The following is a 13899-nucleotide window of genomic DNA, read 5'->3' as shown; positions in this document are numbered from 1 at the left end:
TTCATTCCACTGAAAAAATCAGGAATCGACAAGGATCTCTGATTTCTTGCCTCTCTCGTTTTCACAGCACCAACCCGTGTCTGCCTACAAATATGTCCACCTATCTTTCCTTCAAGATAGAATGCAGCCGAGTATAGCATATTATTCAGAAAGCAAAAAAAATAATCAGAAAGTGATAGGAGTGTAGTACTATTATATAGTCCCCTACAGAATCTGCATCAGAATCTGAGAAATTGAGCAGAAAATGGGAGCAGAAAACGAGGTGATAGGAGCTTCATCAGAAGTTCATGGTCGTGAATCAGACATAGAGCTCATTGGAGGTGAGAGGGTACCTCATAGTGGTCCATTAAGTGGACCTTTGAGCAAAAGGGTTGGAAGGAAGAGTCCCCAGTTCAGTGTTCCTGAAGATGGAAGCAGCAGTGGAAACAAAGCAGAGGATGGAGACGAAGGAACCTATGTTGAGGTCACAATGGATATACAAGGAGACTCTGTTGCGTTACACAGTGTTAAAACTGTTGCAGGTGGGAATGTTCGTGAAGATGAGAGATCGGGTTTGCTTGGCAAAGGCCTTGAGAAGAAAACATCTTTTGGTGCTTCACTTGTGCGTAATGCTTCTATTAAGGTGAAGCACGTATCTCAGGAACTGAAGCGTTTGGCTTCTTTTTCAAAGCCAGCAGCACCAATGAAACGCTATGATAGGACTAAATCTGCGGCTGCTCATGCTCTTAAGGGACTCAAGTTTATCAGTAAGACTGATGGTTGTGCAGGGTGGGACGAGGTTGAGAAGCAATTTGATAAGCTTACTGATAGCACAGATGGCTATCTTCCTCGTGCTCTCTTCGGAAAATGTATAGGTATTACAAACCGACCTTCTTCTCCATCGTTTTGTCTAGTTGTAACTAAATTTTTTGGCTTTTGGATCAGTTTTTAAGGCGGACTCTGGATTTTTTTTTTTTTTTTTGTAGGAATGAACAAGGAATCTGAGGCTTTTGCATTGGAGCTGTTTGATGCACTCGCTCGGAAGAGAGGAATTCAGGGAGATTCCATTAACAAGGCACATCTGAAGGATTTCTGGGACCAGATTTCCGACCAGAGCTTCGATTCTAGGCTTGGAACATTCTTTGACATGTAATTCTTAGCTGTTATTAATATAAATTCAGAATTTGTTCAATGCCCGGAAAGGCTTCAATAAATCACCATTGCTTACTTTGGGATGCAGGGTGGATAAAGATGCAGATGGCCGAATCACCGAGGAAGAAATCAAAGAGGTAAGGAATTCTTTGATTCACAACAGATGATTCCAATTTCCAAGCACTTGCAGATTCTATGTTTCTTCCACCGGGAAGAAAAAAAAAATAGTAAAGTAGATCGATCAGTTTATATTTCCAGCCTGCATTTCCATGACGAAATTTTCCTTGAACCTGCTCACTCAATTCTGTATTTACTTTTCAGATTATCTGCCTTAGCGCCACTACCAACAAACTCACGAATATCCAGAAACAAGCAGAAGAATACGCGGCTTTGATTATGGAAGAACTAGACCCAGAAGGCACAGGATTTATCATGGTAACTACTTAACCTTTAATCTTAAGCATGGAGCACAAGCATTTACCAGTACAGAATTCTCATCTCAGCCACATGATTTTGGGTCATTTGGTGATTTTTACTGGGGAAAAACAGATAGAACACCTGGAGGTGCTATTGTTGCATGGGCCTGAAACTTCTAAAAGGGGAGACAGCAAGTACCTGAGCCGAATGCTAAGCCAAAAGCTCATGCCTACCTATGACAACAATGTTGTTAGGCGGTGGTACAGGGACACCTCATACTTTTTACAGGATAACTGGCAGAGAGCTTGGGTATTGGCACTGTGGATGGGTGTGATGGCGGGTTTATTTGTCTACAAGTACATGCAGTATCGAGAAAGGGAGGACGTGTATAACGTAATGGGCCATTGTGTATGCATGGCGAAAGGTGCAGCGGAGACTCTAAAATTGAACATGGCTCTTATTTTGTTACCTGTTTGCCGAAACACCGTCACCTGGATCAGGAATAAGACGAGGCTAGGTGTTGTAGTTCCTTTTGATGATAATCTCAACTTCCACAAGGTAATTTGAAGCGCTGCCCATTCCTTTCAGACAACAAAATAGAGTGGCTAGAATAAGGGGGAAAAAAGATAATTAGCATGTTTCACAATTTCACCAGGCAATAAGGAGCATGCATTCTTCTTCTGGTTAAAAATTGGTGTGTTTTGCAGGTGATAGCCGTGGGAGTAACAATTGGCGTTGGTATACATGCTATTTATCATCTTACTTGTGATTTCCCTCGCATTCTTGATGCAAGTGATGAAAAGTACATGTTGGTGGCGCAATATTTTGGACGTAAACCCGCTAGTTATTGGCATTTTGTCAAATCATGGGAAGGAGTGACAGGGATTATAATGGTAGTGCTAATGGCAATAGCATTCACCCTGGCCACCCCTTGGTTCAGGAGAGGCAAAGTGAAGCTACCCAAACCCCTTGACAAGCTCACCGGTTTCAATGCCTTTTGGTATTCCCATCACCTCTTTGTCATTGTATATGCCATGTTGATAGTGCATGGAGTGAAACTTTACCTGACCAAGAAATGGTACAAGAAAACGGTTAGCACCTTGAGTCAACTCAACCCTTCCACCTTTATCTTCGTTAACTGATTTTTACACAGAATTTAATCATTTCGTGTGTTTTGTAGACCTGGATGTATTTGGCTATTCCTATAATCATCTATGTATTGGAAAGGTTGATTAGAGCACTCAGATCGAGCATCAAGCCTGTGAGAATATTAAAGGTAATTATCAAATATTGAAAATCCAGTTACTCCTAAAGAAAATGAGGCCTTTCTTTTGGCTAAGCCTATGAGTAAAAGATTTAGAGATATTGTCTCACTGCAATTTCAATGCCAAACTTGAAGGTGGCTGTTTATCCTGGAAATGTGTTAGCAATTTACATGTCAAAGCCTCATGGGTTTAGATACAGGAGTGGACAATTCATGTTTGTCAATTGTGCTGCTGTATCTCCGTTTGAATGGTATGTACTGAAGAAAACATAGTCTGAGACCCCCAAGGGGTTAGGATCACTTCCACTTTCCATTTCCCTTTCCCTATTGTTTGTTTTCCCAGACTCTAATTCCTCAAGTGCTATTGGATTTCAGGCATCCGTTCTCCATAACCTCAGCCCCCGGTGATGACTACCTCAGTGTTCATATTCGAACAGCAGGTGACTGGACTCGGAGCCTAAAAGCAAAATTCTCAGAGGTGATGTCTGGTTTCAATGCTTTTTCTTGAGTGAAAATTTCTATAATTATTCAAGTTCTTGCTTTGGTTCCTTTTAGGCATGCCGACCTCCCCCAGATGGGAAGAGTGGACTTCTAAGAGCTGAATGCATGCAAGGAGATAGCATTCCAAGGTAAGGCATGTCTCGAGAGAGAAAATTTACTTCCCCAAAGTATTCATTTCTATAAAAAAGTAGTCCCTGTTAGATAGTTACATTACAGCTCAAAAGCATAAACTATTGTCTGGAATTGCACAAAAGATCTATTGAAACTAGGATAGTGAAAATGTGGCGTGCTGGTGAAAGTATTGTGCTTTCACTTGTCAACTCACGAACTGGAATTCGCGGTCACACTTAGGATAATGAACCCAACAATTGAAGCTGTGGATGGATTGCTCCTATCCAATTCTACTTTTAGTTTGAACTCGATTACTGGTTTAAGCATATTCTGCTTCTAAAAGATCCAAATTTGGTTGGTTGTGCTTTTTGGGTAGCACTGATCTTGCATGCATTCCCGGGACCACCTTTATACCTTAGTGGCCAAAACAATATTATAACCATATCATTGTAATCCAGACATTTACGCAACCCAGGTGATAAAGATGCCAGTTGAATTTTTTGGCATGAAAGGGTAAGCACTAAGTAGTCATCCCACTCAATCATGCAAGCTAATTTAAGTTAGGTTCAGTAGCTTGATTAGTGAAACCTACTGAAGCCATTTAAAATTTAAGCTTCCACACGCTATTACTAAGCATTGAAGATTTTTGTAGACTTGACAGGTTCTATTTTATTTATGACTACAATACGCAGCTCTCTTCCTAAAGTTCTGATTGATGGACCATATGGAGCACCAGCTCAAGACTATCAGAAGTATGAGGTGGTTTTACTAGTGGGATTAGGAATTGGAGCTACCCCAATGATCAGTATAGTGAAGGACATAGTTAATAACTACAAGGCGATGGAAGAAGAGGAGGAGATGGCGTTAGAGGAAGGAGCAAGTGGCAAATCCCAACACAGGAAAGCTGGGCACAGTGAGTTCAAAACTAGAAAGGCCTACTTCTACTGGGTGACTAGAGAACAAGGTTCTTTTGACTGGTTCAAAGGGGTAATGAATGAGGCAGCTGAAGCAGACCATCGTGGAGTGATTGAGCTCCACAATTACTGCACCAGTGTCTATGAAGAGGGTGACGCACGCTCTGCTCTTATCGCTATGCTACAGTCTCTAAACCACGCAAAGAATGGCGTGGACATTGTCTCTGGCACTCGCGTCATGACTCACTTTGCCAAACCCAATTGGCGTAGTGTGTACAAGCGCATTGCGCTTGCTCATCCACAAGCCCGGGTTGGTGAGTTCCCACATCTTTAACCAAAGCTTCTTTTCACAATGTCGAAGTCTTTAATTAATAATACTTCAATAATTTCATACCTTTTTCGCCTTTTTCCAAAGATCCTTTTGTTTAATCAAAGCAGCTTTATCTCCGCGGAGTCATAATTTTTTATTATTATATTACTGAAGTGCTAGAAAGCAAAGATAGATAGCGCAGAAAGTAACATCCAAAAGGATTGATGTCTGCGAACTAACAAAAACACGCTTCATGCAGGGGTGTTTTACTGTGGAATTCAGGCGCTCACCGTAGAGCTTCGCCAATTAGCTTCGGATTTCTCTCACAAGACAACCACGAAATTCGACTTCCATAAAGAGAATTTCTAAAAGAGAGCTGTGGGAATGATCTGGTCCTTCTCCTTGATGATGGGCTACTACCTCAGTGTACAGTTTTTTGTGATGGTGTATATTTCTTTGTAATCTTTATCATAATATTGTAACCAAGGAAGATGTGGGATTAATAAACAAAGCTGTGAGTTGGCCGCCTAAATCAAAAGGTGCGTGGTTGGATGACTATGGCATCAGTGCGTCAGCGTGATGCGTATGTGGGTGCTGTCACTACAGTACTACGGAAACAATTCCAAATAGCAATTCTGCGAAAGAGATTGGAGGCTTGGAGTCCCTGCAAAGAGAACAAGGGGTTGGGCGAAATCGGATACGGAGCATATAGCAATCGGAATATACCCGACTAAGGTCTTTTTTCGTCATCTAAGGCTATCAAATGATATCCTCTGCTTGTGATTGGGAATTAGTTAATAAATTAATAATTAATTCCCGAATCTAGATGAAGAGTGTTGCTTGAATGTTAGATCCAACATAGTACTTATTTTGTATTTTTAATTATAATTATGGTCACATCTTAATTGTCCAAATTAAATTTCTTTTCGAACCAGATTAAGGATTTTATTTTACATATAAGTAATATATTTACAATTAGAATGGAATTTTCCTCTAACTACTTGAAAGAAATAAATTCTACGATGCTTATCTGCACTCGTTGTCAGTTTATTGGTAAACCCCTTTGTCTTCCTCAATCAGATTTGAGCAAGTACTCATTCCTTTCTTGGGTTTATCTCTCATAGAAAGCGAGTTCTTCCAAAGTATTCCTATCCAGACCTTTCAATTTAGAGGCTCCAACCAAACACGCTTTATAGACCCATAATGTTTGTGCGCGTGTGCACGCAAAGCTTCCTCATACTGTTGCCGTGGATTCAATTGGCAAATGGTTTTCCTTGTACTCTTCTTTTGGGGTGTTTCCGTTGGGGCAAAAAAAAAAAAAAAAAAACAAAAACAAAACCAAAGAAACGTGTTGACGTCACCCTCAGTTCTATCCACAACAACCGCTATGCTTTGCACGTATGATGCATTTCTACTACCTTACAAAACTAAAATGGCCCACCTGCCAATCGTCTAAGCAAAGAAGTCAAACATACTACCGAACCTAACCTATCAAGAAGAGTGGAATTAAAGGTACCCCAAAAAAAAAATATTAATCATAAAGGAGCTTTGTTATTTCCATTTATATTTTATGGCCAAATTTATGACCGCATTCCACGTTTTTTTTAATAATTAGATTGATATACTTGTCTTTTACAAATAATTTGTCATAAGATTTTCATTACTGTTCAACCCCATCTAATATTGCTGCTTCTACACCCAAAATTATCTCAAGAAAGAATTCAACTCTTAAACTAAATCTGTAGTATATTTTAATAAACAAATGAACTGAAATTATCAAGAACCTTCACACCTCTAGCATTTAGTAAAACAGATCCATAAGTGCAGCGACCGACACAAAATTTGTCCAGAAAATAATTTGAAACGTGAAATTTAAAAGAGAAAAAGAGCAATGCGTGCTGACCTTATTGACTTCTGAATCATTTTTATTCAAGCAACGCATGGGCGGCAACCTTCTTTTCATTTATGTTTCCTTTTCAGCCTTTGGAAATTTGGTTTCATTAGCTGGCTGCCAATAGAGACTGATTCTGTAGCTTGAACTGGCTGGTGGAATGGTATGAGAGGTTTCTTTGTGGGCACACTTGTATTCATCATGGTTGTATTTGAAACAGGAGACACCGACTTTGCTTTTAGTGGTCTTGGAACCTCCAATCTCTCTAAAATCCTCGAAGTTTCTCTATCTAGCTGCCTATTACAATCACGTGTCGAAACAAATTTTTATCCAACTTGGGTTTGCGCATACAAGATGGAGAATCCATCTTATTAGGGTCCTCGTTTACGACCAACTGCTCCCATTCTTTAGTAATACAGGCGATGGTATTGTCTTCTTGGGTTGTAAGATCCCATGCCGAGCATTTTCCGTCCACAAATAAGGTTGTTTCTGCTTTCCCAGTCATTTCTAAAGATGGTTTTTCACCTGAGTTTGCATCAACGGCTGCGTCTCCCTCTTTAGGAAATATTGACCTACAATAGAATACAATCAATGAATGTGGAGGGAACTGAGAATATTTAGTTGAGGAACTGGTTTCGCTACACACTACAATGATTGATAATGATAAATATCAATAGCACTGTGTGAAAGAATTTGCGTATAATGGTGTTAGGCCTTCTTTTTCTTCGGAAAAGTTGCGAATGCGAGTTCAATTCTTTAACAATGCAGTAAATGTCCATCCACAGAAAATATATTATCTGTTTTTATACCGGGCAGCATTTGCTCTTAAATGCAGGCCTTTGATTCTTCTTATTTTTATTATTTTCTTAAGAAGAAAAGACTGTTTTTTTAAGAGGCCATTCATGTTCAAGTGCATTTTTAAGCTCATTAGCTGGCACATGTCAAAATGGATGGAGAAATTCACTAACCCGAACTGCAAGCTTTCTCGGACAAGCAAGTTTAGCTTTTGATGAAAGCCTCTTTCATGCAGCAAGGGATCATAGTGCGCTAGATCAATCTACATGCATAATTTTCCTGACACGTTACAAATTTCTAGGAACATAATCAATACTAGTATAATTCAAGCTCAATAGGTATTGTTTTGTTTAGTTAATTCCATCAGTAATTAGCAGAAAGTGATAAATGCACCATTCCAGGACTCCGATAATTAAAAAAGACCTTGGTCCCGCTATGTGAGATTCAAAAACTCACAGAACAACCAAAATTCCTCTAGATAAGTTCACCCACACACACACACACATGAAGCTCCCAGCGGAACATGAAAAATAAAAATAAAAGAAGGCAGAATGCAATTTCCCGCCTTAGACACAGACACTCTACAGTGGATCTTGGTGGAATAACGTCGATATTACATTGCGGTTTCTTTTTTGGACCAAAAATATCGCATGGTATATGTGTGCATCGAACTGTCATTGGAAAAGGAAAGCAAAGAAAATGCTTGTGTTGGGGCGGGGTGGGGGGCAGACAGACATCTTAAAAATGTTTAAATCGAACCTTCAACAAACAGGCTTCAACAGAATTCTCAATTTCCTTATTGGCGGATGAGCTAACCAATCGATTATCAGGAACTCGTAATACTTCTTCTGCACCTGCAAGACGCTGCATGTTTATGGACATTGGTTACACTTACACGGATCTAAAAGGGGACAACAAAACGTCATCAGGGTATATGAGCCATACAGTATATATGCTATCAAAGATATCATGAAACAATTATTGAGAGCAAGAGAGGCCTAGTGATTACCCTAAGGAGCATTGGCCCGTTATCTGATGGCTGCAGAATGTAATAGCAGCGGAAAGGAACCTCTGTCATTGTTTCTAAATCACTATTCGAAGAGCATATCAAACCTTGGTCCATCGAGTGCAGAACACTAGAAAGGCCTTGAAAAACTGTCAAATTATAGCTATAATTAAAATAATGGAAGAAACTTATATCTTGTGAAAAACTTTTGACAAACGTATATTGGTTATTGGAGAAGAAAAATTCGGACAACTATGTCACGCCCTCGTGTGATGCCAACATTGTTAAATTGGAATTCAAGAGGGAATTCAATTGAGGATTAGTACACACCTAGAGAATTCAAGTCCGACTGGTCAGCATCATCTGAAGTAGATTCAATCACATGACAGAGGAATGGAACCACAAAGAAGGAAGCCCCCATTATCAGACCTGCATTAAAGTGCAAAACTAGCATTGCTTGAGGGTAAATAGATGGTAAGCCACAAAGGCATTTAGAATAAAAATATCAGGGATGCCAAAATACTAGGAATAAATTTGTCGGAAACCCATTGAAAGATATTTTCTTCGTTTCCAGTGAATCAGACATAACTCCCTTCGAACAGGATATATATCATGTAATTTATATTACTTTGATTTCTAGAAAGACCATAGTGTTTGTTCAATCAGTCTATCAGACGAAGTACCTTCATCAACCGCTCCACGGGGATATTGCAGTTTTCTTTAAATAGAAAACACGCACCCTTGCAGAACAATGCTCTGATTCTGAAGATGTGTATAAAATGCCAAAGGCTATATTTACCTTCATTAACAGAAGCCAAGCTTGTCCTCTTGATAACTGCTACGTCAATTCGTGAATTAATTTGCGGAAGCTTCAGGGAACAATGGAATGATGGAAGAAACAGAACTGTATTGTCCCCAACCCGAACAGAATTTTCAACAACATCATATGCTTCCAGATTGCGGCCTGTGACTGGACAAGAAATTCTGTTGAACTTGGTTGTTTCAGCATCTCCTAACAGCATGCCATGACATCTGCATGTCTATAAGATTCCCATAATTAATGCTTCTCTTTTTCACCTTAAAAAAATCAAAATGATATAGCGGCTGAATTATATGTAATTTCAAGATAAATGATGCAGAATAATTAATTGGCATAATTATTTTAAAACCAGCCCAACAATGAAAGTAACAATACAAAATGTACATTAACTAGATTCTATGAGATTATCAAGACATCTTTACCCTTATGCTCTAGCTATGGCTGTTTGTACTAGAACATGGAGCTCATCTCATTGAAGATATGAAAAGTATAGTGTCCTTAATCTGCCTAAAGTAAAAGAAAATATAATCATCGGAATTAATTTTCCTCTGGATAGATGGAAATACAAAATTTAGCAGTAAAATGCTCCGAGTATATGCATACTCAATGGCTTAAATGCAATGTATATCGTCTAGATATGATAAAATATTTATTTAGTATTATGCTGATCTTGCATCTTTTATAGCGTGAGATCAATTGTAAATCCTTAACATATTATGTCTAATAAACTGGCAAGCATAAAAGTCTGTGAAAATCTAAAATTACTCTTGATAAAAATGTTCCTAAGAGTTAAGACCAACTTTATGAAATATGGAGAACATCAATGGTCTAGAAATGAGTTCCTAGAACAATCCGTGGATTTGTCCATTTGAGGAAAATAAGAGAGTTATTAAAAAAAGGGAGTGCTCCAAGAATCTAGGAAAAAATTACCGCCATTGAAGGAATCACTTAAGGCAATTTCTGAAAGTGAAAGAATTAAGTCACTTGAATGAATTTATACATTAGTATGTCCAAATTTATTCAGGTAACTACGTGTGTGTCTTAGTTCAAAAAACCAACACAGACATGCTACTTTGAACACGAATGGATTTATACATTAGCCAAAAATTGGAGTGATTAGTTAATGAGGAAGAATATTGTGAGTACCACATTACCTGACATTGACTAAAGCCATTGGTGATTGGAATGGCAGCTGCATACAGGTTACAAAATATGTGGTTCACAGAATCTAATAGATTTTCTTTAAAAACGAGGCGTGCTTGGAGTGGCTCCTCCGTGTCATCTTGTAAAACCTGAAGCCATCTTTTAACAAGACTGTGCATTACTCTGAAATCTGCAATCATTTATAAGCTTTCCAGAAATTTCAGACTCAAATATTAACAATTAAGCACTTCAACAAGAGACTTGTACCTTCTCTCTCTCTTTTTTTCCTTTCAGTATCGAAAAAATATAAAGATTAGTTGTCAAAATCCAAAAAGCAATAACAGATTTTAGATGTTGACAGAGTACTTAACCAGGGATGTAAGTCTGGAATGAGCAGTTCTCAATATGAGAAATGCAACGACGGAAGTTGTTTATGTTTTCACGCGTATCAGTTAGATGGCTTGACTTCTGCTGAAATACTGCAAAATCAACCGAAACACATCTATCTGCAGCATCCTGGAAAAAGACAGAACAGCCGTTGGATTGCTAGACAAAAGGAATTATTTCCATTACCATTTAACTTAATTCATGCAATCACTGACCCACCATGAGGCATTCTTGCATTGTAGAATCTACATCTTCAGGCAAGAATGAAGTTATGACTATCGCTTTTCTCTCAATATCTTTACCTTGCCAGGAGTACAATACTTGATCACTCAAAACAGTTGAAAGCATTACATCTGAAAATAATCAGCCAAGTAATCATCGCGTTTCTTCAAACCAGAGATATAAAGAGAGAGAACGCACCGTAATTGTTATCATTATCAGGCAGGAAGGCATCGGAGGGCAAGCTGTTAACAGCATGGTGGAAATCGTGTAGATTGAAGCTTCCTCTGGGATTATAGGCGACCTTCAGCTGCGTTACACGCAGATTCACTCTCTCGCTCATACGGATCGCAGGAACCATGTATTGCGTACTTCGAATTAATAGTTCAAATCGGATGTTCATAAAAGAAAATAATTATAACTTGTACAACGGAACCAATACCTCGTCAGCAGAAGATAATCGATTTTTAAAGACGTAGCACAGACCGATCTTATCTGAGGGAGAGTTCGATTTCCGACGAGGCGATGAGGAAGTATTTGAAACGGCGTAGAAGTTAGAAAGTTGAAGCAATGACTGAGAATTGAAATTCAGACCATTAAAGTATTAGAGAAAATCCTATTGATTTGTTCGTACAGTCGATTATGAGATGCTTGAGCACTAAAGCAGAAAAGCACTTTGAGATGGAGTCTGGGAGAGCAGCTTCTTTTGTAGTACCTGCTTCAGGTCTCTAAGCAATGGAGGAGCCAAGCTCCGCAGGTCCAGAATGAAGCACACCTGCACCATTCGTTTCTTCCAAGATGTCACCGGCTCTCTGATTTGGCGCGAAAAATTGTCGCAACTGTTTGCTCCAAAGTTCAAATGGAAATGCCATCGTCATGCGTCACTCCCTTTTTAAAGGGCAGAGGCCGTGGCCCCGTTCGGGACCCGAGCCCCCGTTCAAAAAAATAATAATATTACAGCACGTCTTTAATAGTAAGAACTAAAAATTAATTATTTATAATAAATAAATATTTTTTAAATATTTTTATTAATTATGTGTATTAATTAGAATTATCATGTAATGCAACATTTAATATATATAATTACTATAAAAACTATTTTAAAAAAATAAATAAATATAAAAAACAAAGTAGATTGATGTCTTATATTTAGAATTAAATTAAAAATCAAATTAGTTCTTATATTAAAAATCAAAAGTAGTGATAAAAATAAGATAGAGAAGTTTTATTGTTTAATTTTTAATTAATTTAAAAAACTGCTTTTAATGCTAAGATTAAAATTATTTTTATTATAAATTTTTATTCCTTTGTTTCTCTTCACACCAAATGAAGTGCAAAATTGCGTCACGTCAGAAAAATCTTGCCCGATATTTAAAAAAAAAAATTCACGCGTATAATAATTTTGTCAGGTTTTTCATAAAAACTTGGGGGAAAAAAATTGGCGCCAGGACCACTTTAAAATCTTCACACAAATTCCAAACATGACACTACCCCTAAACATAAAACTTAGTTTATAATGTAAGTTGTACTTAGTTTATAATGTAAGTTGTAACAAATTAGTTTTTATATCCACTTCTAATGTTAAATATAAAATCTAATTTATAGAGTAAGTTGTACAATAAATTATACTATAAGGACTTTTGTAGGTGTACGTAACCCGGTATTATAATTCTCCATGCCATTCACACGACCCCCACACACACACACAAGAGCACTCCTGAGATTGCTATACAGGCCAAAGGCCATCATGGAAATCCACTTCGTCTGTTCAAATGCAATTTGTAAATATGTACAAAAAAAAAAAAACAATGGAGGACTTTACCAAGTCTTCACGGCACGTTCATTTCCACTTGAAAAGCTGGAATATGCCACGTCATCCTGGTCTGAGTAATTAAAATCCCAACTTTAATTAGGGAAAAAGACAGAAAAATGCACCTCCAACTCTAAAAGCCCAGAAACGTCTGTCCAATTCCACAAATCCCATTTTGGTACCATGAGACCAAATTGGGATTATTATGTGAAAGGAAAAGACCACATTGCCCTTCATTTTAAATATTATTTTTAAAATATCACAGACCCTACTGGCCGGCCGGTCACCGGACCTCCGGCAACGGCGGTCATCGGAGCTCCGGCGACCAGCCGACAATTGGTCACCGGAGCTCCAGTGGTCGGAATTTTTTTTTTTGAAAATTTTTACAACTTCAATATAACGGTTAACAACTTTTGTAATGCTATTCACAACTTCAGTATAGCAATTAACAACAGCTTTTCTGGAAAATTCAACAAACTCCGGCGACCGAAAACAATTATTTTGAAAATTTTTACAACTCCAATATAACCGTTAACAACTTTTGTAATGCCATTCACAACTTCAATATAGTAATTAACAACAGCTTTTCTGGGAAATTCAACAAACTCCGGCGACAGGAAACAATTTTTTTGAAAATTTTTACAACTTCAATATAACCGTTAACAACTTTTGTAATGCCATTCACAACTTCAATATAGCAATTAACAACAGCTTTTCTGGGAAATTCAACAAACTCCGGCGACCGGAAACAATTTTTTAAAAATTTTTTACAACTTCAGTATAGCGGTTAACAACTTTTGTAACCCTATTAACAACTTCAATATAGCGGTTGAAAAAACCTGTTGTTAACCGCTATACTGAAGTTGTTAATAGGGTTACAAAAGTTGTTAACCGCTATGCTGAAGTTGTAAAAATTTTCAAAAAAATTGTTTCCGGTTGCCGGAGTTTGTTGAATTTCCCAGAAAAGCTGTTGTTAATTGCTATATTGAAGTTGTGAATGGCATTACAAAAGTTGTTAACGGTTATATTGGAGTTGTAAAAATTTTCAACTTCAGTATAACGTTCACAATTACGTTTTTTTGAAAATTTTTACAACTCCAATATAACGGTTAACAACTTTGATATAGCAGTTAACAACAAGTTTTTAAATTCAAAAAGTGACATTTTTATAACTTCAGTA

General features: G+C 37.8%; 2 protein-coding genes across 2 annotated transcripts; one reads left to right on the top strand and one right to left on the bottom strand.

Moving 5' to 3' along the window:
- Positions 1–244: 244 nt before the first annotated feature.
- LOC114742695 (respiratory burst oxidase homolog protein C) lies at positions 245–5473 on the top strand. The gene is made up of 12 exons (XM_028930923.1): positions 245–854; positions 966–1128; positions 1220–1268; positions 1453–1566; positions 1681–2106; positions 2256–2639; positions 2729–2824; positions 2948–3063; positions 3188–3290; positions 3368–3441; positions 4117–4652; positions 4908–5473. Exons 1-12 carry the CDS (start codon positions 245–247, stop codon positions 5015–5017), a joined length of 2781 nt encoding a protein of 926 aa, XP_028786756.1. The 3' UTR covers positions 5018–5473.
- Positions 5474–6828: 1355 nt separating this feature from the next.
- Positions 6829–11735, bottom strand: LOC114742692 (uncharacterized). Its single transcript, XM_028930921.1, has 11 exons — positions 11625–11735; positions 11111–11483; positions 10910–11043; positions 10675–10819; positions 10315–10493; positions 9140–9380; positions 8671–8769; positions 8344–8489; positions 8094–8198; positions 7508–7596; positions 6829–7111 (listed from the first exon to the last, which is right to left on the bottom strand). Exons 2-11 carry the CDS (start codon positions 11310–11312, stop codon positions 6829–6831), a joined length of 1623 nt encoding a protein of 540 aa, XP_028786754.1. The 5' UTR covers positions 11313–11483; positions 11625–11735.
- Positions 11736–13899: the final 2164 nt, after the last annotated feature.

This window comes from Neltuma alba, unplaced genomic scaffold (assembly GCF_004799145.2).
Source record: "Neltuma alba isolate B1F8T4 unplaced genomic scaffold, ASM479914v2 tig00003860_pilon, whole genome shotgun sequence".
NCBI lineage: Eukaryota > Viridiplantae > Streptophyta > Magnoliopsida > Fabales > Fabaceae > Neltuma > Neltuma alba.
Note: the sequence above shows the minus strand (reverse complement) of the source record. Positions and strands in the feature narration are given on the sequence as shown.

What these genes read in the sequence shown, in the direction of transcription:
- LOC114742695 (XM_028930923.1), top strand. Translation starts at nt 245, where the DNA reads ATGGGAGCAGAAAACGAGGTGATAGGAGCTTCATCAGAAGTTCATGGT. An exon ending in AAGGCACAGGATTTATCATG is followed by an intron (nt 1,567 to 1,680) that starts GTAACTACTTAA and finishes GGGGAAAAACAG; the next exon opens with ATAGAACACCTGGAGGTGCT. An exon ending in AGCCTGTGAGAATATTAAAG is followed by an intron (nt 2,825 to 2,947) that starts GTAATTATCAAA and finishes CCAAACTTGAAG; the next exon opens with GTGGCTGTTTATCCTGGAAA.
- LOC114742692 (XM_028930921.1), bottom strand. Translation starts at nt 11,312, where the DNA reads ATGAACATCCGATTTGAACTATTAATTCGAAGTACGCAATACATGGTT. An exon ending in ATTCCAGACTTACATCCCTG is followed by an intron (nt 10,494 to 10,674) that starts GTTAAGTACTCT and finishes AAATGATTGCAG; the next exon opens with ATTTCAGAGTAATGCACAGT. An exon ending in ACGGGCCAATGCTCCTTAGG is followed by an intron (nt 8,199 to 8,343) that starts GTAATCACTAGG and finishes ATAAACATGCAG; the next exon opens with CGTCTTGCAGGTGCAGAAGA.